General features: G+C 35.6%; 1 protein-coding gene across 3 annotated transcripts in view; it reads right to left on the bottom strand.

Annotated features, from left to right (window-relative positions):
- Positions 1-26,806, bottom strand: part of EPG5 (ectopic P-granules 5 autophagy tethering factor) — a 124,135-nt gene that overhangs the window by 18,229 nt on the left and 79,100 nt on the right. For 2 of the 3 annotated variants that reach the window (XM_072605233.1, XM_072605232.1), the window contains exons 28-37: positions 21,862-22,004; positions 20,495-20,651; positions 18,704-18,898; positions 17,652-17,865; positions 15,492-15,649; positions 14,768-14,969; positions 14,094-14,166; positions 12,038-12,141; positions 9,241-9,416; positions 4,533-4,718 (exon numbers count right to left, since the gene is read on the bottom strand). In XM_072605233.1, the coding sequence (XP_072461334.1) occupies positions 4,533-4,718; positions 9,241-9,416; positions 12,038-12,141; positions 14,094-14,166; positions 14,768-14,969; positions 15,492-15,649; positions 17,652-17,865; positions 18,704-18,898; positions 20,495-20,651; positions 21,862-22,004 (1,608 nt within the window). Of the gene's footprint in view, positions 1-4,532; positions 4,719-9,240; positions 9,417-10,900; positions 11,055-12,037; positions 12,142-14,093; positions 14,167-14,767; positions 14,970-15,491; positions 15,650-17,651; positions 17,866-18,703; positions 18,899-20,494; positions 20,652-21,861; positions 22,005-26,806 lie in introns of those variants that run through there. The other variant, XR_011966207.1, reaches the window with a different exon arrangement.

Raw genomic sequence — 26,806 nt, 5'->3', positions numbered from 1 at the left:
TAAAGTCAAGTTCTCCCCTATAATTCTTCCATAAATAGGAGTAAAATGAACCAGACCAAGTCTTGAACAGAGAATCCAAGAAATAAATCACAGTGAGTCACTTTTCCAGCCCAGGTGAACACAGGAAGACAAACAGCTAGGTTTGCAAATATGGGGCAGGGTCTAGCCAGGAACGCTTTGCATCTCCCCCTTTCCACTCCTACTCTTGCTGAAGACTAAGGCTATCACCAAGGCAAGAAGAGGTCTCAGACCAACAGAAAGGAGCTTGACCTTATACAAAGTACAAGAACATGTGCCAACTAGCCGTTTTGCCACTTACTACCCATTCCAGGTCACAAATCTAGGGCAGACTGAGGAAGGAACCTACATCTAGGGTGAGCATTCCAAGATGCCTTAGGCTACATGCTTAAGCAAGGAGAAAGCTCAGAAACAAGTGACAGCTATGCAGCTCTGATCCCAGCATCAAAGTGGGATCTTATTTCCTGGGTTCTCAGTTCCAGCCTCCAGTGTAGTGTGAAGTTTATAGGACAAGAAGTAGAACAGGAAACCCAAACTAAAGGGGAGTCTATATTTCTGTTATTCTAAACTACAGAACTCTCCAACTAGATGACAGTAGCTGAGTCCAACAGCAGTCTACTACAATTGCCATCATGGGCAAGTCCAAGTTTTGCTCAGACTCCAACCCAAGTCAAGAACTTGCCGAGCTCAGACCAGATTAGAAATCAGATTTTTGTCCTGGATCACATCACTATGGGAACATTGAAAGCTTACAAATCCCCAGCACAAACTGTCATTGAGATCCTATAATACCCCAAGAAAGAAGGACCCAAGACATAAGTTCAGACTTCTCATTCCAAAAGGGAGTGAACAGATCCCAGACCTAACACCAAGTCCAAAGTCAGAAAACAAGCTAGAAGAATAAGTAAATTTTAAAAAATCCAACCATAAAAAGCTACTATGGTAATAGGGACACTTAAGACACTCACCCAGAAGAAGAGAATGACGCCAAAACATCTATAAACAAATCTTCAAAGAAAAACAAAGCTTGGACGCAAGTTCAACTAGAATTCCAGAAAGAGATGAAGAGGTTTTGTTTTGATTTTTAAAAGAATTGAATATGTTTCCTATAAATGAAATGAGAGTGCTAGAAGAAAAAATTGGAAAATAATAGCTATGGAAGACAGAAATAGAAAGAATCAACAGCTTAGAACAAGAAATATAAAACCTTACCTAAGATATAAACTCCCTGAAATTTAGAATAGACCAAATAAAAGCTAATGATTCCATGGGACAACAAGAAATATCAAAACAATATCAAAAGACTAAAACATAAAAGAAAATGCAAGATAACTCACAGTAAAAACAACTAGCCTGGAAAACAGATTGAAGAGAAATCATTTAGGAATCATTAGACTTCCTGAAAGACACCAAAAGAGAACAAAAAAAAGCCCAGACATCATATTTCAAGAAATCATAAAAAAAAAAAAAAAAAACCTGCCTACAAAGTGAAAATAGAAAAAATATACTGGTTATTACCTCAAAGCCCCAAAATGAAAAATTCTAGAAACATTACAGCCAAAATCCAGAGCTCTCAGGTCAAAGAAAAATATTACAAGCAGCCAGAAGTAAAGAAATTCTAGTACCTAGGAGCCATAGTCAAGATCCCCAAATATTTAGCACATAATAAAAGAGTAGAGAGCTTGGAATATGACATTTCAGAAAGCAAAAAATAAAAGCTTACAACTAAGAATAACATAAGCAGCAAAACTGAATAAATTTCTAAAGAGAAAAAAAGACCTTTAATGAAATAACATTTCTAATGAAAAAACCAGAGCTGCAGAGATTCTGAAACACAAATATGGGAAGCAAGAGAAACACATAAAAGTAAATATGAGCAAGCATTTATAAGGCAATTAACAAAGATAAACTCTTTACTTTCTAAGATGAGGAGATGATGCATGTGTCCCTCACAATTTTATCATTATGATAGTTGAGAGAGGGAGTCTAATAAGACAGAAGGCTTGTTATGTTTTGATGTTCTTAAAAGAAAAAAGTGGAAGAGGAATACATGGGGAGGAATGGGGACAGGTAAGAAAGGAAGGCATGGGAAAATTATCTCATATAATTGGGAGTTAGACAAAGAGAAGTCTATGCAACCAAGGAAAAAGAGAAAGAGGGAGCAGGCTGACACTTGAAGTTCACTCTGATCTGATCTGGTCAAAGGAGATAAAGAATACACTCAATTGCAGTCTCTATTTCTTTAGGTCTATATGCCTGTCTATCTCTCTCTCTCTCTCTCTCTCTCTCTCTCTCTCTCACACACACACACACACACACACACACACACACACACACACACACACACACACACACTCACTCAACAGGGAAATGAAAGAAAGGGGAAAAAGTAAAAGAGATAAAGAAAAAGAAAGGAAGATTAAGAAGGAGTTAGTCCTAAGCAAAATTAACTCTAGGAGGGTAGATGGTAAAGAGAGGTCTAAAGGAAAGGATAAAAATTTACATTTTTACCTTATGTGACTTATGTGACTGAGGTCTGGGTAAGCGAAAAAGAAAAGGAACAGGGGAAGAGAAACAGACTATACCAAAACCAGAGCACTGGCGCCCAGCACACTTCTCCCTTACCATTCTCTTCTATGTAAAGAAGGGCCAAGTAACAAAGACATGGAAAAGTGTAAGAGAATAATAGGATAGAGGGAAATGCCCTATTAAACATTATAACTGTAAATGTGAATAGAATGAACTCACTTATAAAACAGAAGAAGATAGCAGAATTATAAAGCAGAATCTAACAATATGTCATCTACAAGAAATACATTTAAAACAAAGACTCACACAGAGTTAAAATGAGGCACTGGAGTAAATATTGAAGCTGAATTAAAAAGAGCAAAGTAGCAATCTTGATCCTGGACAAGACAATAACAAAAACAATTAAAAGAGGCAAATAGGAAAACTACATTTTGCTGAAATGCACCAAACAGTATAGCATTTAAATGCCTAAATGAAAAGTTAATTTAGTTACAGAGAAAAATACAGATCAAAACCATACTACTGAAGGATCTCAGTTTACTCTGTTTGGACCTAGGTAAATCAAAACAAGAAGAAAAAGCTAAGGATCTGAATTAAGAAGAAAATTCAAATATACAAAAATATTTTTAGTTCTTCTGATAGTGGCAGAGAATTACAAAGTGATATGGTCCACATCAATTGGAGAATGGATTAAGAAATTATGGCATTTAAATTTGATAGAATACTACTGAGTTGCAAGATATGATGAAGGGGGTTCATTTTTGAAAGATCTGGGAAGACTTAATGAACTGAGGAAGAATGAAGTGAGCAGAATCATGAAAACAATTTACATAGTATTAGTAATACTGTACAGATAACCAACTGTCAAAGACTTAGTATCTCTGATCAACACAATGACCCACCACAATGCAAAAAGACTCAGAATGAAAAATGCTATTTACCTTCATGTATAAAATTGATGGATTCAGATTGCAGACTGAAGTATATTTTTTTCCTCTCACTTTATATTTTTTCTTCCCACCACCCCCAAACATGTCTAATGCAGAAATGGCTTAAAATATATGAGATTAAGTGTGACCTCATATTTGTTCTGAGTTTTGTATTTCTTGCATTCCCACTGGGTAGGGGAGAACCTGATATAAATAAAATAAAACAGATTCTTTTTAAAGGAAAAAAATGATGAAAGGGATATTTTCAGAGAAACCTGAAAAGACATGTATGAACTGATGCAAATGGAAACAAGTAGAACCGGGAGAACAATTTATACAGTAACAACAATATAGCAAAGACAACTTTGAAAAACTTAAAAACTTTGATCATAAAGAACATAATGACCAACCAGGACACCAAACAATTTCTGATGAAACATGCTACCCATCCACAATGGAGAAGTGATGATGTAAGAATGAAGATTGAGACTTTAAAAAAAAAATATTGCCATGTGGGAATTTTTTTTTTTTGCTTGTCTAGACATGTTTCTAATAGAGGTTTTGTTTTTCTTTCTTTCATACTCAGGAAGAGGAGAGGAATGGAAGGGAGAAAAGGCAGACTTTTGTTGATTAAAAAAAATAAAAAGAATTTTTTTTCTAATTTAATACCTCCTAATGAATATTTCCCTCTCAAGATAGTGATTTTCAGAGCAGAGCCACATGAGAAAATAAGCCACATTACTTTATTGTCAAGACTCATACACTTTATATTCAATGATTGGCATAAGTACTCTCCATCACTTTTACAATCTAAATCAATGACACTCTTCTCCGGTGTTATTTTTGTCTACATCTATCTATAAATCTTCAAGTAGGGATCTACTAGACATGGTGGAGCTTTTCCTCTGGTTCTTTAAATAACTTCTCATATTAAGCATCTATCTAAATGCATGTAAGAGCATGCAAACATGCCAAAATAATGTAACTATATGTGGGGCCTAAGTAGGAGAGGGAAATTTACCAAGATGCTCCAGGCCTTTAACCTCTAAGACTTACTGCCTGATCTACGAGCTGATCTTCCTTTGCCAATAAGATGATCATGAAGAGCAGGCAGACAATCATGCTTCGTGTTTCTGGATGGGGATTGGGATTCCAGGCATCAGCTAGTACACTAACCCAGTTTACTTCACACAAAACAGACCCCATGAATAAGAAACAGCTCTTGGGACTTCCTCTTTCCACCTAGGAGAAATCAGATCAAAACTGTTAAAAACATTTTTTTTTGTTTTATGCAATAATTACGTCCTGAAAAATTTTGTGTTTAAATTTTGTTTTTGCGAATTAAAAGCACTTTTAAATGCACCAGGGGAGCTCATTAGTTAAAGGAATACTATGGTTACTTTTTTGAAAAGCAAATAATGATTCCCTCTAAAATCCTTGTTTCTTTCAAGGAAAGAACAATAGAAAATCATCTCCTCCCATAGTCAAGATCAACAACCCACTCCAGTCTACATATAGGCACATCATAAATTCTGTGCAGTTAATTTGTGAGTTCTAGGCAAAGGCTAAAAAACTACAGCACCCCTGGAGTTATTATTATCCACTGCATTAATGGAACAAAAACTTGGTTTATCACCTAAATAATTTTTTTAAACCAACCTACAGGCCATGGAAGGAAGAATTTTCTGGTATTAAAAATGTACTGACATTTTTGAAAAATAATATCTGAAAATATCCCTTATTTGGGTCTCCTGTGTGTTGTATCTTATATGACTGCCTTTCTTATCCCTTAATTCTGGTTCTGTAATTTGATAATGACACATTCCTCTTCATTTCTGTCTTAATGATATGTTAGTTGTCACTTGCTTTTTGTTTTTAATTAATGCTTCCCCACTTCTCCAAATATCATCATGTCAATATACGTTTAGAGCAGAAAAGGACTGGACAGTCTTAAAATATGCAAGATTAAGTATGTATATCTAACAGACTTATAGGACAAAACTCTTCCAATCTCCCCTATTCCCCTGTTGTTATGAACTTTAAAAAGTCAGCAAGGTTTTCCTTATAAAGAACATTAGATTTAAGTTCATTGGACCTAAGTGTCCATCCACGTTGGTTCTGTCATTTACTAGTCATGTGAACAAGAGATAGCTACTTAACCTCACCAGGACTTAGTTTCCTCAACTGCCAAACAGAAATAAAGACCCTTTCACTATCTACCTTAAGATTTTGAGGAAAGCACTCCATAAATTATAAAGCACTCTACAAAAGTAAACTATCATTATTTTTAAAACATTCCCTCAAGTCATTCGCAGAATGTAGCAGATCATGTTTGTGTATGTGTATGTTTTTGTGAATCATGTTTTGATTTGTTATATGATTTCTCCCATTTATTTTAGTCCGACTACATAGCATGACTATAGTGAAAATGTACTCAATAGGAAAGTATATGTAGAACCTATACAGAATTGTATGCAGTCGTGGGGAGGGAGGGGGGTTGTGGAGGGTAGGTGTGGGGGGGGATAAAATCTCAATTGTATGGCAGTGATTGTTAAACATTAAAAAATAAATAAATAAATGGGTGGATGGATGGATGGATGAATAAATAAATAAATAAATGGATGGATGGATAAATAAATAAATAAATAGGGCTTTCCCTCATCACAAAGTTAAGCCATTTCCTCCAGTCTATTCCTTAGTGCAGATAAAAAAGTAACTACTTGGCACCCTTGCAACTTTAAACACTCCAATAGTTATAAAGTCACTCATTCATGGTCTCTTCTCTGAGATAGGAAGTAAAACCCTATGATAGCTTCTTTAAACATTCCTCAGGATTCAAAATATGAAGGCATTAATAAATTAAGGTTCAATGAGATAAATTTTCCCCTCTAACGGAGTAGGGATACAAGATCAGTGTTAAATAGCTTAATTATGTTTTATTCATTCTTGTAAAAAACTTAATCTGAAAAAACTATGCTTCCAATACAAGAGAGAATTCTAATAGATGTGGTAATAAGTTTAGGACATGACATAAGAAATTATCCAACAGGTAGGAGGTGTCAAGGAATATTTATTTAAAATTCTCAAAATAATTACAAACTATTAGCAACCATGTGAAAAAATGTTCCATAACACTAATAATAAGGAAAATGCAAATCAAAACACCTCTTAACATTTCACCTCATACCCAATAAACTGGCAAAGCTGACAAAAGATGGGAATAATTAATGTTGGAATTGTGGAGAGACAGACATACTAATAAAATATTAGTGGAACTATAAATTGGTCTAACAACATTAGAAAGCAATTTGGAATTATGCAAAGAAAATAAATAAAATGTCTACCATCTTTAACCCAGATTTCACTACTATGCTTAGACTTCAACAATTATTGTGAAAGACAAAAAAAGAAAGGCCCCATATGCACCAAAACACAGCACGCTTTTTGTAGCAGCAAAGAATTGTAAACAAAGTAGATATCTGTTAATTGAAGAATAGCTAAATAAGTTGTACATGAAGGTAGTTGTACATAAATACAGCTGTAGTCATTATATATATTGCTTTCCTTGTTCTTCTTACTTCACTGCACACTGATCAATTCATACAAGTCTTCCCATGCTTCTCTGTCAACATATTCATCGTTCCTTATAGCACCAGAAAACTGTGTAACATTTATGTACCACAATTTGCTTAGCTATTCCTCAGACACCTACTTCATTTCCAATTCTTTGCTACAAAAAAAAAAAGAGCAACAAAACGATGGAAACTGAAGGCTACAAAACTGTAATGACAAAGCAGGGCCCCCAAAAACAAATATGAGAAGGTCTCTCTCTCTCACTCTCTCTGCTTCTTTGCAAAGTCAGGGACTATGGGGATGGAACACTGCACATAAAATAAGACTTTTCTGATATGTTGACCAGTTTTGCTAAACTACTCCCCTCATCCCTTTTTTTTCACTCAGCTATAAGGGTGTGTCTCTAAGAAGGGGTCAAGGAATGAATACATTGGGAACTGCAGGTAAGTACAAAAACAAAGGACATCAATAAAAATGTATTTTTTTAAAAGGAGATCTCTTTTAGATTATTAACTACTTAAAGTTCTAAAAGGTAAGATCAGATTATAAAAGCTTCACCAATATGGCTGCTTGCTGACGTTCCCCCCCCCCCCCCCCCCCCCAAATCAACTCTGCTATTGTTTCTGGTTGGGGTCTGTTGTGTCAGTCTACTTATCTATGGCGCCACTCACCATCCGGGTACCTTTCCAGACTCAAATGCTCCACTGTGGAAGGAGCAATATTCTAATCCCTGCCTTTCATGCTAATTTTTCCCTAAAAACTACTGAGATCACCCTGAAGTCTTAGTTGGCTCAGGAGACTAAAAGTTCAGGCTTTTGATATCACTTTTGATTTGTTTGAGTAAAAAATATTAAGGAGGTGCTCCAGGGGGGTGCTCTTAGACTTGGCTGGTAGATTACTAGTACAGATAACTTAGGCAAGGGGAAACAACCTCAGGCCCCCTGCAGTGTCCATGATACCTATTCTTGTTAAATATCCTCCTATTTTGTTGAAAAGTAAATCTATTTTTGCTAACCGTTCAATGACCTGCAAGGGTCTCATTTTGTTCTAATACTGAACCTAAACTACCAGAGAATTGGCCTGAGTAAGGTCCAGGCCAGAACAGCAGGAGCTGGGTGGTACAGTGGATACAGTGCTGGGCTTGGCATGGAAAGAGTGTTGAGCCTGGGGCTAAGACTCAAGTTCAAAATCAGCCTCAGATGCTTCCTAGCTGTGTGATCCTAGAGAATTCACTTAACCTTGTATGCCTTAATTTCTTCAACTGTAAAATGGGTTCATGATAGCACCTACTTCATAGGATTGTTGTGAACATCAAATGAGATAATATTTGTAAAACACCTGGCACAGAATAGGCATTCAAAAAATGCTTATTTTGCCCCCAACACCCTTCTTGGTCACCATGTCCCTTCATTTGAACCTAAGTGCATTGGGATCAAAAACTTTCCTTACTTTTATATTTGTAACCTCAGATATATATAGTAAGAACTTAATACTTTTTCATTCATAATTTTTTAGGTAAAAGTTTGATAAGATCATGTCAAGATGGTTAAAAATGTATCATCAGTCAATGTGACTGATGATACATTTTGTACGCATTGTTCACAACTATTTTCTCAACAGTAAAGCAATAACCAAAAACATTTAATATTTTTTTTTTGCAGAGTTCAACATTTACAGGCTAAATCATTTCTTCATGTAACGTCAAGCTCTACATGGTGAAAATGAGTGAGTGACACCTAATGTGAATATGTGGCCACTCTTTCCTTAATTATACACTTTACAGAGAAATTTATACAAAATAACAATTCAAGAATCAATCTGAGATTTATTTTCTTAAAAAGCAATTTTAACGTTAGATAATGCTATAGCGTCTACAGCTAGACAGCTAGTCGTACTGTCTAATCAAGGAGACGATTTAAAGGTAAATGTCATTATTAGAGGAATTCTACCCACTGTGAGCAGATACTCATAGAATAGACTACTAAAGTTTAAGGGGGAAGAAAAGATGACAAATTCTGAATTTTTGTCATTGGCTATTTCCGAATGGTGTAAATCTGACTTTAAAATAAATACAGATTGCAGAAAATATACTCTATCGATTCTGGTGCTCTTCAAAGTCTTTTAAATACTGGCAAAAGTGCATACTATTCAATAGAAAATCAGTATTTTTACCCTACTACAAAGTGCTTACTTTGAAGAATGCTTCCATTAGCACTCGGTCTGGGTACATGTCCCTCCATGGAAGTTTCTGATATTCATTATGGAAAGCAAAGAGAATAAATTCCGGCATTTTGGGTGCTGTGCATGATTCACAATAATGCATCAAATGGAGGTGAAGTGCTCCTTCATCACCAGGCAAGAGTTTATCTAAGTTCAAAAACAAATTAGTTTAAAAATATTATAGTTAGGATCCTATAAAACAAAATCACCAAAAAAGATTCAGCTATCAAAAATGTAACTACAAACTCAAAGCTGTAAAAACTGACCAAACTTTGTAGACTTATTAAATACTTTCTACATCCAAGAAGTTCACAATCTAATGACAGAAGATAACACATAAAAAATTAGCCGAAAAGTGGAAAGCGAGAAAGTGGGAAAGGAACAGTACTAGCGGGAAGTGATTAAGATATCTGCTCTAGGCACCCTTCCTTTAAATGAGGATCTTGGGAGAGTTCCAGCTCAACTCTCACCAATAGGAGGGAAGGAAGAAGGCATACACGAGCCGAGGTGGCATTAATGCCAAAGTATATGAGTTCTAAACACAACTCTGCTACTTACAACTTGTGCGATCTTAGGCAGCTAACAACTGTTCTAGGCCTCAGTTTCCTTATCTGTAAATTGATGAGGTTGGACTAGATGGTGTCTAAGATTCCTTCAACCTCTAAATTTATGATCTCTTCTTACCTGAAAGTATTTTTCAGTGTAGCATAATTTGCCTTTAAAATGTAGGGGTATATTGGAAGGCCCTGAATAGACATACTGCTAAAGAATATGTCTCAAGTTCCTATGTAGAAAGTCTTCAGCTAAACAAGATAGGAAGGAAGGTGTAAAAGCTCTGAGGCCGCTAGGCACAACAGCAGAGAAAGCATTGGAGTCAAGGAGACCTAAGGTCAAATATGGTCTTAGAGATCCTCCTTATTAGCTGTGTAATCCTAGGCAAGTCATTTCACCACCGTCTGTCTCACTTTCTTCATCTGTATAACTGAGATAATAATGGCATGTACCTCACAGGGTGGTTATGAGGATCAAATGAGTTAATATAGGTAAAGCACTTCACAAATCTTAAAGCTCTACATAAATGCTAGCTATAACAAAATTCTTATAAGAACTAAGTAATTCTTGGTAAAGACACAGGAGACATGAGATAAAATGAGGGAAGAGAGAGGGCTACAGGTATCTCCCATGGTGAAAAAGAAGACAGGCTTAAAACAGATAGAACACCTGATATGTTTGACTACAGAGATAAAGGAAATTGTGTCCTTTGTAAAAAGTTCTACATCACAGGCGGAAAAAACCTTATTCGTACAAGTCCTAAGATAGAAAAGTCACTCACACCAAAATAATCATGGGAGTGCCACAAAAACTAGGAACAAAGTGATTAATGATTGAACTGCAGAATGGTTGAACTGTGGTAAACCACCTGAATGTCTAATACTTCAAAACCAACACACCCCAAACAACTCATGTTCTCCCTACTCAAACTGTCCCTCTTTCTGTTAATAATACTACTAGTCTCTCAGTTATGAAAACTTAAAACTTCAGCACGGTCTTTAATTATACTGGATGCCTCATCTTCCACATCTTTATCAGTTACCAAATCCATGCAATTCTACCTCTACAATGCTGCTCACATTTTCTTCCACCTTTCTCTCCACCACTCTAATACAGATCCTCAAAATGATGGTCCTTGGGTGCAATGTCAGGGTACATGGTAAGGCCCAACTGTCTGTGGAGCAAGCAGTAGGGCAGTAAGCAAAGCCTGTCTCCTCTGTTTTCTTTTCCTACCTTAATTAAGATAGAAAAACATGGTGTCACTGCATGTTTATATTATTTGTCACAAAAACTGTGTAGAGAAGGAAGTCAACTTATGGGTTGGTGGTAACTTATACAATCTCAATTGCTTTTTGGGGAGTCTAAATTTTTTTCCAAACCTTTGGTATTCTCCCCTATTTCAGCTACCCTGATAATCAAACCTTAATGCCCTAAAAATCATGTTGCCTCTAGCAAGGACCTCCTCTATGTATAACTGATCTGTTTCTATCACTCTTCCAATCCTTGTTTTCATCAGTGACATTTTTACTGCTTTACACAGCACTGGAGACTGGATGTTAGAATCCAAATGCAGTACCTCCACTGTCTAAATAGAAGATTTCTATTCTAAAGAATAGAAATCCTTAAAGATCTTCTCCATTTTTTTCATCTATTGATTGTTTTTCCATCCTTAACTACCCCTGAAATGATCTGGCTTACTTAGGTCCTTTGCTTTAATTCCCTTCACTCCCTTTTACAGTTTTATGAATATAATATCTTCTATAATCCTCCTCCATATGATTTTTAAAACAAACATATTCTAAACTGGCATTGCCTTTGGCTGTCATTTCTCTACAACTGGAAAGGAGATAAAACGCTGGCTGGATGGACATTTTCATCTTGTTATAGTGAGTGATTCATTCCAGTTAGGCTTTCTTAGGAAATGTGGAAATCTGAATTTGGCACTCCAAATTTGTTTTCACTCTATGATCTAAGGCCAAATTGAAACAAAACAAAACACAAAAAGAACCTCTTTTTCTAAGTCATTCTGGAATCTCAAAGAAAATACATGCCCCATAGTACACTATTAGAATGAATGAAACACACACCCAGGAAGATAATGCTTACAATCAAAATGAAATAAAAGAAAGGATGTGGAGACCCAAAATTAACTAACTGTATGACTTACAGAAAGAGGGGAAATGAGTAGTGCCATCCATAATTTGGCATTTGCTTACCTTTAAAACTTTCATGTAAAATTCCAATACATTCAGTGAACAAATGTACCACACTTGAAGCCATGGAAGCATCACTTTCCAGCCATGGATAGTAACGCTGATTGCTTTAAAGCAAAGAAATGAATAGTTAAAAACCAGAGCACCAGTGATTAATTTTAGGAGTGGTTAAATTTGCCTAATCTGTGGAAACCCTGCAGGAAATAGCCTCATCACATTTAAAAAACATCAAGAGCATTAAGCTGTAGGCCTGCCTAGCCTGAAATAGAGATCAGGTCAATTGGGCCATTCCTCTGTTGTTTCCTTGTGGTTTTGGGGTTTGGCCTGGCACACAAAGCATGTTATCAACAGTGCCATCATTTGACATCTTGCTAGTCATTCAATTTATATCACTGTATCTATTTCTCATTCACTGGGACAATATTTCATATATATGCATTAGTAATTGCAACACACTGTCCCACCCTTGGGCCAAGTTGAATGCTCAGAAATGGCTAGAATGTCATAAGATGTTCTCTATAAGAAAAACTCATTATCTACTTAACACTGACTAAGTAATTCAGAATGCTTTAGGCTTGCCTAAACCAAGTAAATTTCATACCATGTGACCAATACTCTATAAAACTTCAGCCACCACATTTTGATTTCCAGAAATTTCTCAACTATTTGAAAGTATCCCTTTGACAAAATGAGAGTCAGAATTTTAAAATCAAAAGGTACCTTACTGTAGGCATCATCTAGTCTAATCTCCAACCCAATATAGAAACCCTGTCTCTTCTAGCATCTCTGATAAATAATCGTTCTTCTGCTCAAAATATTTATAATGGTGAAGAGACTTACTACTCCATAACACAGCCCATTACAATTTCAAACATCTCTAATCTCATAAAAGTTTTAAAAGCTTACTTATAAAATTTGTGTATTTATTTGACAAGAGTCACATGTTAAATTGGATGAATTAAAGTTCTGAATACTATAGCCAAAATATTAAAGTCATGGCTCTAAAAAAAACATTAACTCAATGCACACACCTAAGTGAGTAACTGCAATATGTGACTTCTGAAACTTTGAAAACCACAAACTTGGGGTAGCAGCACTCTCCTAAATAAAATGAGTCATGCTAGTGGGTTTCTTTACTGTGGACAACTGAAAGTGGAAGTTCAATTCCATCACCTTATGAGATTAGCACAAAAATAAAGGTTGAGTTAAGCATCAAAGGTAAGAGAAAAGAAGAACAACTCAAAGTTCAATGTAAAGATAGATGATGGACATCAAGTAGCCCACAGGATATAATCAGCAATTATTAAATGTGTGAAATGCAATAAAAGATATTATTGGGGACACAGCCATAAAAACATGGCAAGTCACTTAAATAGTAAGAATGAGAGACAGGAGATGGACAGCTTGAGTTGCACACTAATATCTGAAAAATATAAAACCAAAAACAAGAAGAAGGCAGGTCTGGGTGTTTTGTAGATTCCAAATAAAGTATATATATTAAATATTGTACAAGAATTTTATGAATGTTTCAACCTGCATCAGTAGGCTGAAGGGAATCATGGACCATACTAAGCTTTCTAGGCAAGAGGCCACAATATACTAGAGTCTAAGACACCAGTGGGAGATCCAGATGGAGATGTTCAGCAGATAATCAGAATGTCAGCCACAAATTTAAATCATTGTCAAGAAATAGTTATTAAATGCCAACTCTGTGCCCATCACATTAGAATATGAGTGCCTTGAAAGAGCAGAGGCTGTCTTGCTTTTCTAATAGTATCTGCAATATCTAGTTCAATTCTTGGCAATAAGCATTAACAAATTCATTCAGTCTTCTGTTTTTGATTAGCTATTTTTCTGAAGCTATTAGAGGCATAACCCAACTATATGAAAGAGAAAATTCCCTACCTATGATTAATAAGGAATCATCTTAAAATTTACATGTTATAATACTGAAAATATAATATGGCAAGCAATATACTAATCACTGACACTAATATACCAGGGGAACTTGAAAATTATTACTTTCTTGGGTATTCAAACATCTAAAAAATGTATTTACCTTGTATCGTCTTCTAAAACCAGAATCCATGGTTTGAAGAGCTGAACAATTAGCAAATGCAGAGACCTCAACACTAAAATAAGGCACAACAATTTTTAGAGAAGAAAGGCATAGTCAAGCAATCTCACTCAGAAGATTATTTTAAAAATTCAGATCCTCCTAATCTGAGTATCACATTCACATGGTAACCATGTGACTATAGCAAATGACCCATGAGTTAAAAGTCAATTAAAGAAAGGAAATGCTTTCATTTCTTTCAGTGAAGTTTCATGAAATCAAATAACTATTTTTATTATAATGAAACTTCATTTACATTAAGTACCTGGAAACACAATTTTTCATTTTCCCAGGCTGGCTATTTAAATTTCTAGAATCCTTCATTCAAAGGGCAGAAATAGTATGAACAATAAGATAAAGATTAAAATTTTTCTCTCCCCTCTTTGCCCTAAAGGAGGGTCAAGGACAAGCTGTATCAAGCATCCATAACATACAAAAGACTGTAAGGTATGAAGAATTTCTCACACCCACACTAGAAATTTTCCATCTTTTCCTTCTGACAGATAAGATATACAGCTTGATCACAAAAGAGATTTAAATGTCCTAACAAATCTTTTCAGATTTCTTTAAAAGAAGGTCAATAAGGTTGATTTCATATTGCACTAAAAGCTTATTACCTGCTCTACTGTTAGTTAATGGGTCTTGCCCCAAGCAAGCCATTTCAGAAGCAATCAGCCGCTTCACAAGGTACTCCAATAATTTCTTCACATCAGCCACATAAGGAGTCCACTTTGAAAATAATCCAAAACTCTTAAAGTCCAACTTGGATAACCGTAACTTATAGAAAAAATTTGAAAGCCACTGCATTGTCTCCATTATCTGAAAGAATAATCAACAAACAACAAATTTTTCTGATTACCTAAATGTTCAAAGTATTATGCTAAGCATTATGGAGAACAGTCTTCTGGGATGGTAAGACAAGTCATACACATATAAAAGATGACTAATAACACAAGATAACATAAAACATATCCTAAATTCATGTCATAAATGATAAATGTTACTCAAGTTTGAAGATAGAAAAATCACTTAGAATCAGAATGATTGAGCGGAGATTTCATCAGGAGGTCAACCACACCTTTAAATGTTGAGTGTAAGAATTAAACAGGCAAGGGCAAAGAGAAGGAAAGGGTAAGAGCATTCTGGGTACAGGAAAACAAAGAGATGGGAAATCATATGGTCAACAATCTTATAAAACAGAAGCAACAATACACAAAAAGTAGCCACATAAATTCTTTCGTAAAAATTTGTTTGCTTGTTCAACCTAAAATTACAGTATCATAAAAAACAGAGAAAGAGAGCAGTTTAGGCCCAAAGGTTTAAAAGACAAAAGTTGCATACCTGTTCATCTGACAAGAGAATATTGGGAGCACTTGGAAATACAGGGCTCTCAGTTACAGGGAGTGGACAGTCCCCTTCTTTGCTCTCAGATGAGAAGCAGCCCAGAGCTTTCAGGGTTGCCTTCCAACATTCAGGACTCAATAGCTGCTCAGCAGAGCCTTGGGAAAGGGAATAACAACTCATCATTACTACTAAAACAACCATATGTAAATACAGGAATGTTCATCCTGATATTTGATGGTTACCACATGATAATAAATCAGTAAAAAAAAATTCCCAAATTAACATATTTTACTTTGCCAGGGCACTGAGATCATAAGATTAGTGGATCTGGAATGAACCTTAGAAATGATCTGGTATAATTTCCTCATTTTATAGATGAAAACTGAACCTCAGAGAAATGAAGTCTCTCAGAGACGAAGAGTCACTTGCTATAGGTTATATGGGCAACCAATGAATTATGTTCCACACATGCACTATATGCCAGATATTGTATTGGGTGCTGTGTATACAGAGACAAAATGAAACAGTCTCTGACCTCAAGGAGTACGTATGTTATCAAGAAAGACATATAAATACCCATAAGATAAACAGAAGCTCATTTGGGAGGAAGGCCTCTAGGAATTGTGGAAAAGTAGAAAAGGCCTTGTATAAAAATTTGATGCTTCAACTGAGTCTTGAATGGGGAAAAAAGGGTGGAAGTAAAGAGAGAAAGTATTCCAACAGAAACTGTTTAAAGGCAATGGAGATGGAGAATGGAAAGTCAGATGTAGGGAACAGCAAGAAAGTCAGTCTGGCTATACAAAAGTATGGGAAGCAAGACTAAGTAGCAAAGACAGAATTATACCACGAATTATCTGTGAAAAAGTATGTGAATGTGGAATTAACACGGACATTTTACGATTTCCAATGTTTCCTACCAGCTTGGTTTTGTCTGGAAATTAATGTTGTAAAGCCTACCCTGGCCTGAGGTGTTATTAGGGTAAGAATCTCTCAGTAGCTTGATCGTGATGAGCTAACTGTTCCCCCACATAAGGTTTAAGGTGAATCCTAAGGCTGTGGATGAAAGAGAAGGAATGCTAAGGAGCCAAGAGGGCAACGAACACAGAAGGGCTTCTGGAATACAAGCTCAGTCAGGAAGAGAGCTCAGTTTCTAAGATGATCAGAGTTTCCTGTTTTCTACTTTTCACATCACTAGCACCTACAGACATACAACTTCATTTCTCCCAAGGGGTCAAAACAGGTAGTAATAAGCCCTTCTTCTGAAACTTTAAAATGAAATTACATAGCTCCTGCAGATATGAATTTCTGATTATATTTATATATTATAATATATATTATATATTCTGATTTATATTTTACTATAAACTAATTGAAATGCTAGAAAAAAATATAAGCAGAGAAAGTTGATGGTAATGTTTTATATAAATACATGAAGTACAAGTCTTTTGAAAATGTGAAATAAAAATAAGATTAAAGAAACATACATAGGCTCCCATCTTTTTTACATTTTTTCCTAAAGTTAAAGCTTATATTGCTTTAAAAACAACAGCATATACACAGCATATTTCATGTTCTTCCACTAGTACAAGTCAAAGGATATTACACACACACCCCCCCCCCAAATTTTCACTGATTTCTTAATACTGGACTCCCAGGGAACTGAACCACACAAAATTTATAGTTTCAAACATGTCTCCATTTGAATATGCATCACACAATTCAGAAGGATTGGTGCTGCCCCATCCCTAGACCCCAAACAGCAACTATATGTGGGGAAGGTGATCACTATTTAATACATTATTAAAATTTCACAAAATTTTCATGCAGTGAAATCTCACAGGAAGTTCCCACTCTTCCTTTTCCTCTGCTCCTATTGAAAGCTTTGGGAAAAACAGGACTTTCATGATACTCTTTTCTTGCCAAATATCAATAACTTTTATGAATGAATTTAATTATCTATAAAATTAATTTCACAATACCAGGAATACAACGACAAAAATAACATAATCCCTAGCTTTGAGGAGTTTACATTCTACTGGAAAAGAAAGAAGAAATTAATAAAAATGGTAAAACAGTTCTTCATTCTCATGTGAAAGGATAATATGTTGACCATGAGGTAATCTGGTAACATTAGAATCAGGAACTAAATATACTTACTCTGCATGAGCAACCTTAGAATGTCGCTGTACAGGTCAGGGAACTGGTACAGAAGGAGATAAGTCCAGTGTTTACAGAAAATATTGAATGACATCAAAATGTCTTCCTCAGGTTCAAGGCCCCAGGCAGTAAGTGCCAAATGAATGGACTCCAGGAGCCTGGTACGATCAGACAGAGGAGGTTTAGTGGAGTTTAACCATTGCTTAAGATCGAACTAAAAAGAAAAAAAAAAGTAGGAAGGAGTGTTTATTTAGAACAGAAAACTCACAGGAATAGTACAAAAGGGGTGGGGACAGTTCTTTTCAAATTTAATTTAAAAGTCAACAAGTTTAATGATAACAGTATTTGTTTACAAAACCTGTGTTGGCAGGGTCAAAAAAATTTTCTTTTGGACTAAATTTGGCCTCCGTCACTCAATCTCCTAAAAGAGTCCAAACCCCAAAGAAGCCAATATTATCAAGAATGTCATATTTCCACTGCATCTTAAAATGTAGGTTCCTTAAAGATAGGGATGATTTTGTTTCTTTGTACCTCCAGGAATCAGCAACATGTCTTATACATACTATGTGCACTTAGACTAAGGTTGCCAAATTGAATTGGCTGAGTATTTTAAATGCGCTATTCCCCTCTGATCAGGAAATAACAACAACGAACATTTATCTAGTGCTTTAAGGTTTACAAAGCACTTTAAAAATATTGCCTTATTTTGCCCTGACAACAAGTCAGAGAGAGGTACTATTATTATTCCTGTTACAGATAACAATAACAACAGCCAACATCTATACAGTGCTTACTATATGCCAAGCACTGTACTAATAAGTAAGTGCTTTATAACTATTATCTCATTTGATGCTCACAACACCCCTGGGAGGCAAGGGATGTTATTATTATTCCCATTTCAGAGATGGGCAAACAGATACCACATGAACAATAACAAAGCAAAAGACATACCCTCGGGTAGACCCCTAGTACTCCTCTCTACCCTCAGGTCAGAAATAAGACTATAGTCCTTATATTATGATAATAAACATCAAGATTTATTAATAATTTACCTTGGTTAGCAGCATGAAAATCATATCACTATTGTCTTCACTTAGAAACTTCACCACTTTTTCATACAAATTTATGAATTCTTCAGGTGCAGCAATTGGAGTAAAGTAAGGAGAGAGCAGAGTACAAAGTCTTCTATTCTTCAAAATTGTCTGGAGCACACGTTTGCACTCTGATTTGGTATCACTGATAAATACCTTGACAAGTTAAAAAGAAGAAAGAAGTGTACAAAAGAGTTCTCTATCTCTTTTTTCTTTTTTTTGCTCCAACTGAACTCCCAGGGTAGTGAAATCCTCAAAGCACAACTGGTGGATCCTACCATACTGGAGAGGTTTTGAAGAGAGATTCAGATTGAGGATCTGCCACCAAAGAACTAGCCTCATTCCAGGTTCACAGAAGCTTATCTACTCTGGGGAGGTTCTTTTTGGAGCTATAGCAACTAAAGGAGTTATGAACCACATTGGTGGGGGCAATACCCCACATCAGAGGTGTCAAACTCACAGCCAGGTGCCTCAAAACTTGGCAAAAAATCCCTTGGCAACCTGTAATTGGTAGATACCTAACAAAATAAATAAAAGTACAATACATTATAGATAATATCAACATGTGGCCGCAGGGATCCATTTCTATCTGTTTGACATTACTGCTGCATATTGATAAAACAATGGATTTTTCAAACTATGACACTAAAAAAAGTCATAAAGGTTCCTTCTTTTGAAGCCAAAACTGTCAGAGATTTCAATAAACATGCTCATCTCCTGATTATTAGCATCTATTTATGTAGGAAAATGAAAATTAATCCATACACCTGGCTTGAGACTGTAGTCCTATTCTTTTCATCCCCAAATTACTTAAGTGTCAAGGAACTTTGCACAGGTGATCATTTGCTAGTCAGCAGAGATACCTAAATTATGTATATGAGTTCTCCTTCCAACAATGAGGGAAAGAGGGGCAAAAGGGGGAGAGAGTGTACCTGAATTGCACATGGGTGACTTAGATATAGAGATAATTTTAATAAAATTAACTCTAATTACCTATTACTGTACTGACGTAAACCTAAAATGTTGAGATGCATACTGCAGCTAAAACTCAATAGTGACTTCAACCAAAGAAAGTACTTTCTACATTTTATGCAACAGTTTTTGTGTTACAGATTTTGAGAAAACTTTCTATCATAGGTATCTATAAAAGGATTACTTTTATAACTGATATGTAACCTTGGTGACCTCATCTTCTTCTCAACTATGTTTTAAGAAAGAGAAAGACAAACTCTAAATTATCAAAATTAAGGCTGAAAAATCAATGGTGAAAAATGTTGCCTGTTAATAAATATTAACAGACCTGGATATGAATATGAATTATACAATGTCAATGAGCAAAACAATGGCTTATTTTCCTTTTTGTTTTTTTACAACTAACTTCAGATACTGAAATTATAAGTCTTTTCTTTCCCTGGTATCTATGTGTTCTGTGCAGTAAGCTAAAAATACCAAAGCGAAATTTATGATTCTTAAATATTTACAGGGATTCTCAACTATGCAGAGAAAAAAACTACACTGATACCTACACTTAAAGGAACTATGAATAATTTTGTTCCTTGATAGTGAAATTCAATGTAGAAAATTTTACATAAAAATTCATAGTAGTATTTTTTTTTTAACTTGAGTAGAGTCAAAACATTAGCTAGTAAGCCTTAAGTCAATACCAACTTTACCTAGTTAACAAGCACAAGGCATGAAGCTATGAAATTCAGTTAAATATGAACCCATGAAATACATTTAGATTAAACTTACTTGTCCTAAGATCTCAATGCAGGAGGTAAAGAACTGTCTTGTAGGAGGATGACGCTGTGTCTCATCACATACATACTCCACAACTGTAAAGAACAGACTAATGCCAACTTTCTGAATACCAGGTGTGGGTTGCAACTTATAGGCATTCACTAAGGCCCTATGGAAAATTTAAAAAAAAAAAAAGCCTATTATCTATTGATAAGAAAGTCACAATTCTTAAGGTTTCCTTATGTTCCTTGCACTTTTTTTCTCTGGCAAAATTTGTGCAGGTAGTCTAAGGCTCTCTTTAGATAATTTCACTCATTCCATGGGGGCAATTATATACCACTCCATTTTCCTGATGGCTTTATGCGTCATCTTTTGAGCATTTATGAATTTCTGGTTCTTCTAGGATACTCAACCTTAATACAAACAAGCTCTAAATAACCTACTTTTCCTACTCTCCACTGTGCAGATGAATATTCTGTATGCCATATATATAGGTGAAAACCACATTATTAGCTACAAAGTATGTGCTGTACAATCTTCACTCTAAACTCTTTAAGATCAGGTCCTCTGGGGTCCTAGTGCATTGCTCCAAGTATGTAGATAAGAGAAAAATAAGTTTTAACTTAAGAATTTAATCCTCAGTGTTGTATTGTAATCAGTAAGAGGATAAAAGATATATTTTCAATAAAAACCATTGTTTACTCTCAGAGTTTGCAAAATGAGCTCTAAGTGCTCTAAAAATTGGAAGTGACACCTGGAAGCAACAGGTCTTAACCATCCTGCTCCTCTGAAGTCATCCCCTGGCTTGTGCTGCCAGCTCTAGATGAGGAGGTAACCCTGAGAACAAGTAGGGGTTCAATAATATTCTTTCTTTCCATAATTCATGGAAAAGAGAGAAATATAACTGAGAGAGAAAGAACTGGAAAGAATGCTAGATTTGGAGTCAAAAAAACTGGGTTCACATCACAGCTTTGCTATTCACTTTCTATGTGATGTTGAGCAAGGCACTTGGTCTCTCAGGGCCTCAGTTTCCTCATCTGTAAAATGAGGGTATACTTGGTGACCTCTAAGGTCCCTTTCTAGTTTTCAATCTAGGATCCTAGGATTATCTTATCACAACCAGTGAGCAAGCTTCCTTTAAAGTTCTGACTCTCTTGAACATCTTTGATAGAAATCTTGTTTACAGCATAGGCAAGTGTTTTGAAATTGATAAGGCACTCTGAAAATATAAGTGGATATTATTGCAAATGCTGTAACTGAAAATACTGGTTAAGGTTAGGTGATACTATTTACTAATGCAATTATTACATTCATAAATAAGTTAGCTCACATTTAGAGTAAAATTTTTCTGGGAAGCAGACAATGTCTTTAGAACTCACGTAATCAAGTTCTCAGCATGCACAGCTGCTTCCACAATATTCTGTGATGGCGGCTGGGAGGCTTCTGCTTGTAACTGCTTCACTTCTTTACGTAAAACATGAAGTTGTTGGCTAATAGCTTCATTCTTATGCTTACCTTCAAACTAAGAAAAATTTCAGTGACTTCAGTAAAAGAATGTTAAAAAAAAAAGTTAAACCTACTTATCTCCTGCCATTCCTGATCTCCCATCATCTCCAAATCTGGCACTGATCACACACCCATGAGTTAGAATTTTATTTTTCACCTTTTTTTGTGGTTATAATTTTTTAGTTTCTGTGATAGTTATTTTTACACATGTCACCTCCCATACTAAACTGTAAGTTCCATGAAAGCAGGGACCATGTCTTATTCATTGTTGTATAACTCCTGCCATCTAGTATGATGCTTTGCACACAGTAGGACCTCAATGTTGTTTGTTTAATGTTAAGGGAAAAACAACTGAACAGAAGTGGGTAGTAAGAGGAAGGCACTAAGATTAAGGAGGACTGTGAAAGGTTTCTTCCCCAGAAGGTAAGACTTTAGCTGAAACTGGAAGGAAGCCAGGGAAGCCAAGAGGAGGAGATGAGGAAGGAAAGAATTCCAAGCTCATGGGAAAAGAGAGTGTCACAGGAGAAAGAACAAGGAGGCTGGTGTCATGGGCTCAGTGTACATGGAGGATATTATGTTGGACTTGGCACCTTGGCTGGGGAAGGGGAGAGTGAGGAGTCAAGGATAACACCTAAAACGCAGGTCTAGGTACCTAGAAGGACAGCAGCACTCTTAACAGTAACAGGAAAGTTAGGAAGAGAGGAGTGTGTGAGAGAAAATATGATGAGTTCAGTCTGGGGCATGCAGAATCTAAGATATCTATGGGACATCTGGTTCAAGATGCCCAGTTGGAGGTAGGAGATGGGAGATTTTAAGTCAAGAAGGAGTTTAGGGATGGGATGTATAAATAAGAATTGCCTCAGATGCGCCTTAAATTGTCAGTCTCTGACAATATAATAACCATACAATAATACTGCATACAAGTACAAATTAGGTCTTTTTACAAAAAGATGGTAGACAATTTAACAGAGATTGATTGGAAATTTAAGAAGTCCAAATTAATCATTTTCCCATACTGCTCCCACCACTGTATCCAACTCTTTTTTGTTTTTTGCCTGAATAAGTCACACTCATAATTACAGAAGTTTTAAACAATAGAACAAAGGAAGGACTGGAAGTCACTTTATTTGAGTCATTAACAACCACCAAAAAACTGGGAAGAATAATTTAAGAGGTGATTCTAAAATGGTGCAAAGGGAGCTAGAAGTTCATTTCATATCTAGGTTGTAAATATGAATCAACCAGTAACATGACAGTAAATCAAACACTACATCACAGTGCAGGAATGTAACAAAAGGCGCCGAGCCACAAAATAATCTGTTTCCTTTGAGAAAGTCACTGAATCAACAGGAGTTTATGTTAGGAGAAGAGACCAAAGGAGGAGCACATTCACTTTCCCATGAAATGTGTTCAGCTTTTCTCAGTCGAAAACAAACTATTTGCATTTGCAGAAAGTTGGAAATTTCCAAGGCTCTCTTTGCCATAAAAATTAAATGAATAAAGTAATTTCAGGACTCAATGAGACTTCTAAAATAAACTATTAAATGAACCTTTAAATATTTTTAAAATATAAACTACATAATGAAAGTTCTTAAAGCACGTAAAGAAACCCTGTCTCCGTAAGGCACATATTCCTAACAAGAACACTATCTCTACAGAAACACAGGATGAAAATAATAATGGGCACATATATAACCCAATAAAGTTTACAATTTTCATTTAAGCATCACAAAAAATACTGTGATGAATATTACAGGTGTTATTCCATTATCTCATACAAGTTGTCTTCATAACGGAAGTCCAGTGACTTGCCCATCCTCACCTAGGTAGTATAAGTGACAAAGGAAGACAGGGACCTAGGACTTCCAACCCCCAAGATTAACACTCTTAACTCCTAAGACATGCTGCTTTGTAACCATGTATGTGCCTTTATTTTCACTGCTTTTCTCCCTGTTGGCACTCAGATCTGTAGAAGCATAGCAAATGTCAACCAGCATTCAAAAGAACTTTGCTGGGGGAGTGAGCTGAGAAATTTGAATTCTGTGAGAGAGCAGTTACTTATCAAGTAGTCTATTAGTATCAGACTGTTCACTTGAACAACAAATGGCCCAAAGCTCCTTTCTAATTTTCATAAAGAAGTCACAACTGAAAAGTCATCTTCAAGCATTACATGATCAGGTATGTTACTTACAGAGGGTGAAAGTTAAATGCTTAGGTATTATATTTTCATACAATAAAAATAACTAACTCTTATTTACATAACACTTTAAGTAGTAGTAGTTGGAGGAAGATAACAGAAGTGTTAATATTTCCATTTTACAAATGAGTAAACAGAGGTTCATCAATATTAAATAAGTCATTTGTGGTCATACAGTGGTCATACAGCTATTAAGAGTCAAAGCTGAGGTTTGAATTCAGATCTCCCTGTTTCAAGTACAGCCCTCTCTCTTCTCATTACTCTACAATGATGTAAGATATGTTCTAAGAACCCTGACAGGGGCTTCTGAGGGTACAGAATGTGGCCACTGTCAGAACAAAACTAAACTCAGTGGACATTTCCCAAACCTCATGGCCGCCAAAATTTGATTCTTCTCCCTGAATTTGTCTTAGAAGAAAGCTGCTAACAGGTACTAGGATAAGTTTACTTCTAATTCCCTTTCCTACTAAGCACAAAACATTGGTCTGGACCACAATGAGTTGGAGATTTCTACACAATTATCCAAACAAGTCTAGGACTGTAAGATTTCCATACCAGAAGAATAAGATGAAAAATGTGTGTGTGTATATATATATATACATGTATATATATATATATATATATATATATATATATATATATATATATAGTGCATATATCTGAACTCAGTTCTCTGAGTTAGTCCATCAGCACAGAAATACATAAACTAGTTAATTCCAGAATTAATGAGGACAAAAATCTAACTGGATTATATCAGAGAAGTTATACAATTACTTGATTATAATATTCTCACGATCACAAAAACTTACCTTTTAAACAGCAATGATTTCCTACTGAAGCTATAATGGCTATAGATAATGGCACATTATGAACTTGGAGAAAACAAAATTTAAAAATTTTTAAAAATATGTACTGTAGGTATAAATAAGATGCTGTAGGTAACAAGGATGGCTTGCAAATGAGAAGTGGTATAAAAGACATCTCTGAAGACATATAGAACAAAAAAAAAAAAGTGAGACAGCCTTGTTGTACAAAAATGAGAGGCAACTGATAAACAAATCAAATGGCACTTTGGTGTCCCAAAGATAAACAAAAGATTGCACAATTAAAGTCAGATTTAAGTAAGTGGAAAAACATTAGTTGCTCATGGGTAGGCCGGGCTAATATAATAAAAATGACAATTCTACCCAAATTAATATACTTATTTAGTGCCATACCAATTAAACTATCAGACAATTACTTTCTAGAGCTGGATAAAATAATATCAAAATTCATTTGGAAAAACAAAAGGTCCAGAATATCAAAGGGACTAATGAAAAGAAATGCTTGGGAAGGTGGCCTAGCGCTACCAGACCTCAAACTGTACTATAAAGCAGCAATTATCAAAACCACTTGGTATTGGCTAAGAAACAGAGAGGTAGACAAGTGGAATAGACTTGGCACTCAAGACACAGTAGGCAAGGAATATAGCAACCTTCTGTTTGATAAACCCAAGGACCCCAGCTTCTGGGATAAGAACTCATTGTTTGATAAAAATTGCTGGGAAAACTGGATAACAGTGTGGAGGAAATTAGGCATAGACCCATGCCTGACACCATACACAAGAATAAAGTCCAAATGGGTACATGATTTAGGTATAAAGATTGATACCATGAATAAACTGGAGAAGCAAGGAATAGTGTATTTATCAGATTTATGGAGAAGGGAAGAATTTTTTACTAAAGAAGAGATAGAAAGCATTATGAAATGCAAGATGGATAATTTTGATTATATTAAACTGAGAAGTTTTTGCACAACCAAACCCAATGCAACCAAAATTCGGAGGGATGTAGTAAATTGGGAAAGAATTTTTACAGCTAAGCTCAGGGATAAAGGCCTCATTTCTAGAATATATAGAGAACTGACTCAAATGTATAATCATACAAGTCATTCCCCAATTGATAAATGGTCAAAGGATATGAACAGGCAATTTTCAGAGGAAGAAATTAAAGCTATCTATAATCATATGAAAAAATGCTCTAAATCACTACTGATTAGAGAGATGCAAATCAAAACAACTCTGAGGTACCACATCACACCTATAAGATTGGCAAACATGACAGAACAAGAAAATGATAAATGCTGGAGAGGATGTGGGAGAGTTGGAACACTAATTCATTGTTGGTGGAGCTGCGAGCGCATCCAACCATTCCGGAGAGCAATTTGGAACTATGCCCAAAGGGCTACAAAAATGTGCATACCCTTTGACCCAGCAATATCGCTACTAGGACTATATCCCCAAGAGATCATAAAAATGGGAAAGGGTCCCACATGTACAAAAATATTTATAGCAGCACTCTATGTAGTTGCCAAAAACTGGAAGTCAAGGGGATGTCCATCAATTGGGGAATGGCTGAATAAATTATGGTATATGAATGTAATGGAGTACTATTGTGCCATAAGAAATGATGAACAAGAAGACTTCAGAGAGGCCTGGAAGGACTTATGTGACCTGATGCTGAGTGAAAGGAGCAGAACCAGGAGAACTTTGTGCACAGCAACGACCACAGTGTGCGAGAGTTTTTTCTGGTAGACTTGGAATTTTGTAATAACGCAAAAACTTCTTATAAAAAAAAAAAAAA

The sequence above is a fragment of the Notamacropus eugenii genome, chromosome 4 (assembly GCF_028372415.1).
Source record: "Notamacropus eugenii isolate mMacEug1 chromosome 4, mMacEug1.pri_v2, whole genome shotgun sequence".
NCBI classification, from domain to species: Eukaryota; Metazoa; Chordata; class Mammalia; order Diprotodontia; family Macropodidae; genus Notamacropus; species Notamacropus eugenii.
This window is presented reverse-complemented; position numbering and strand designations above follow the sequence as displayed.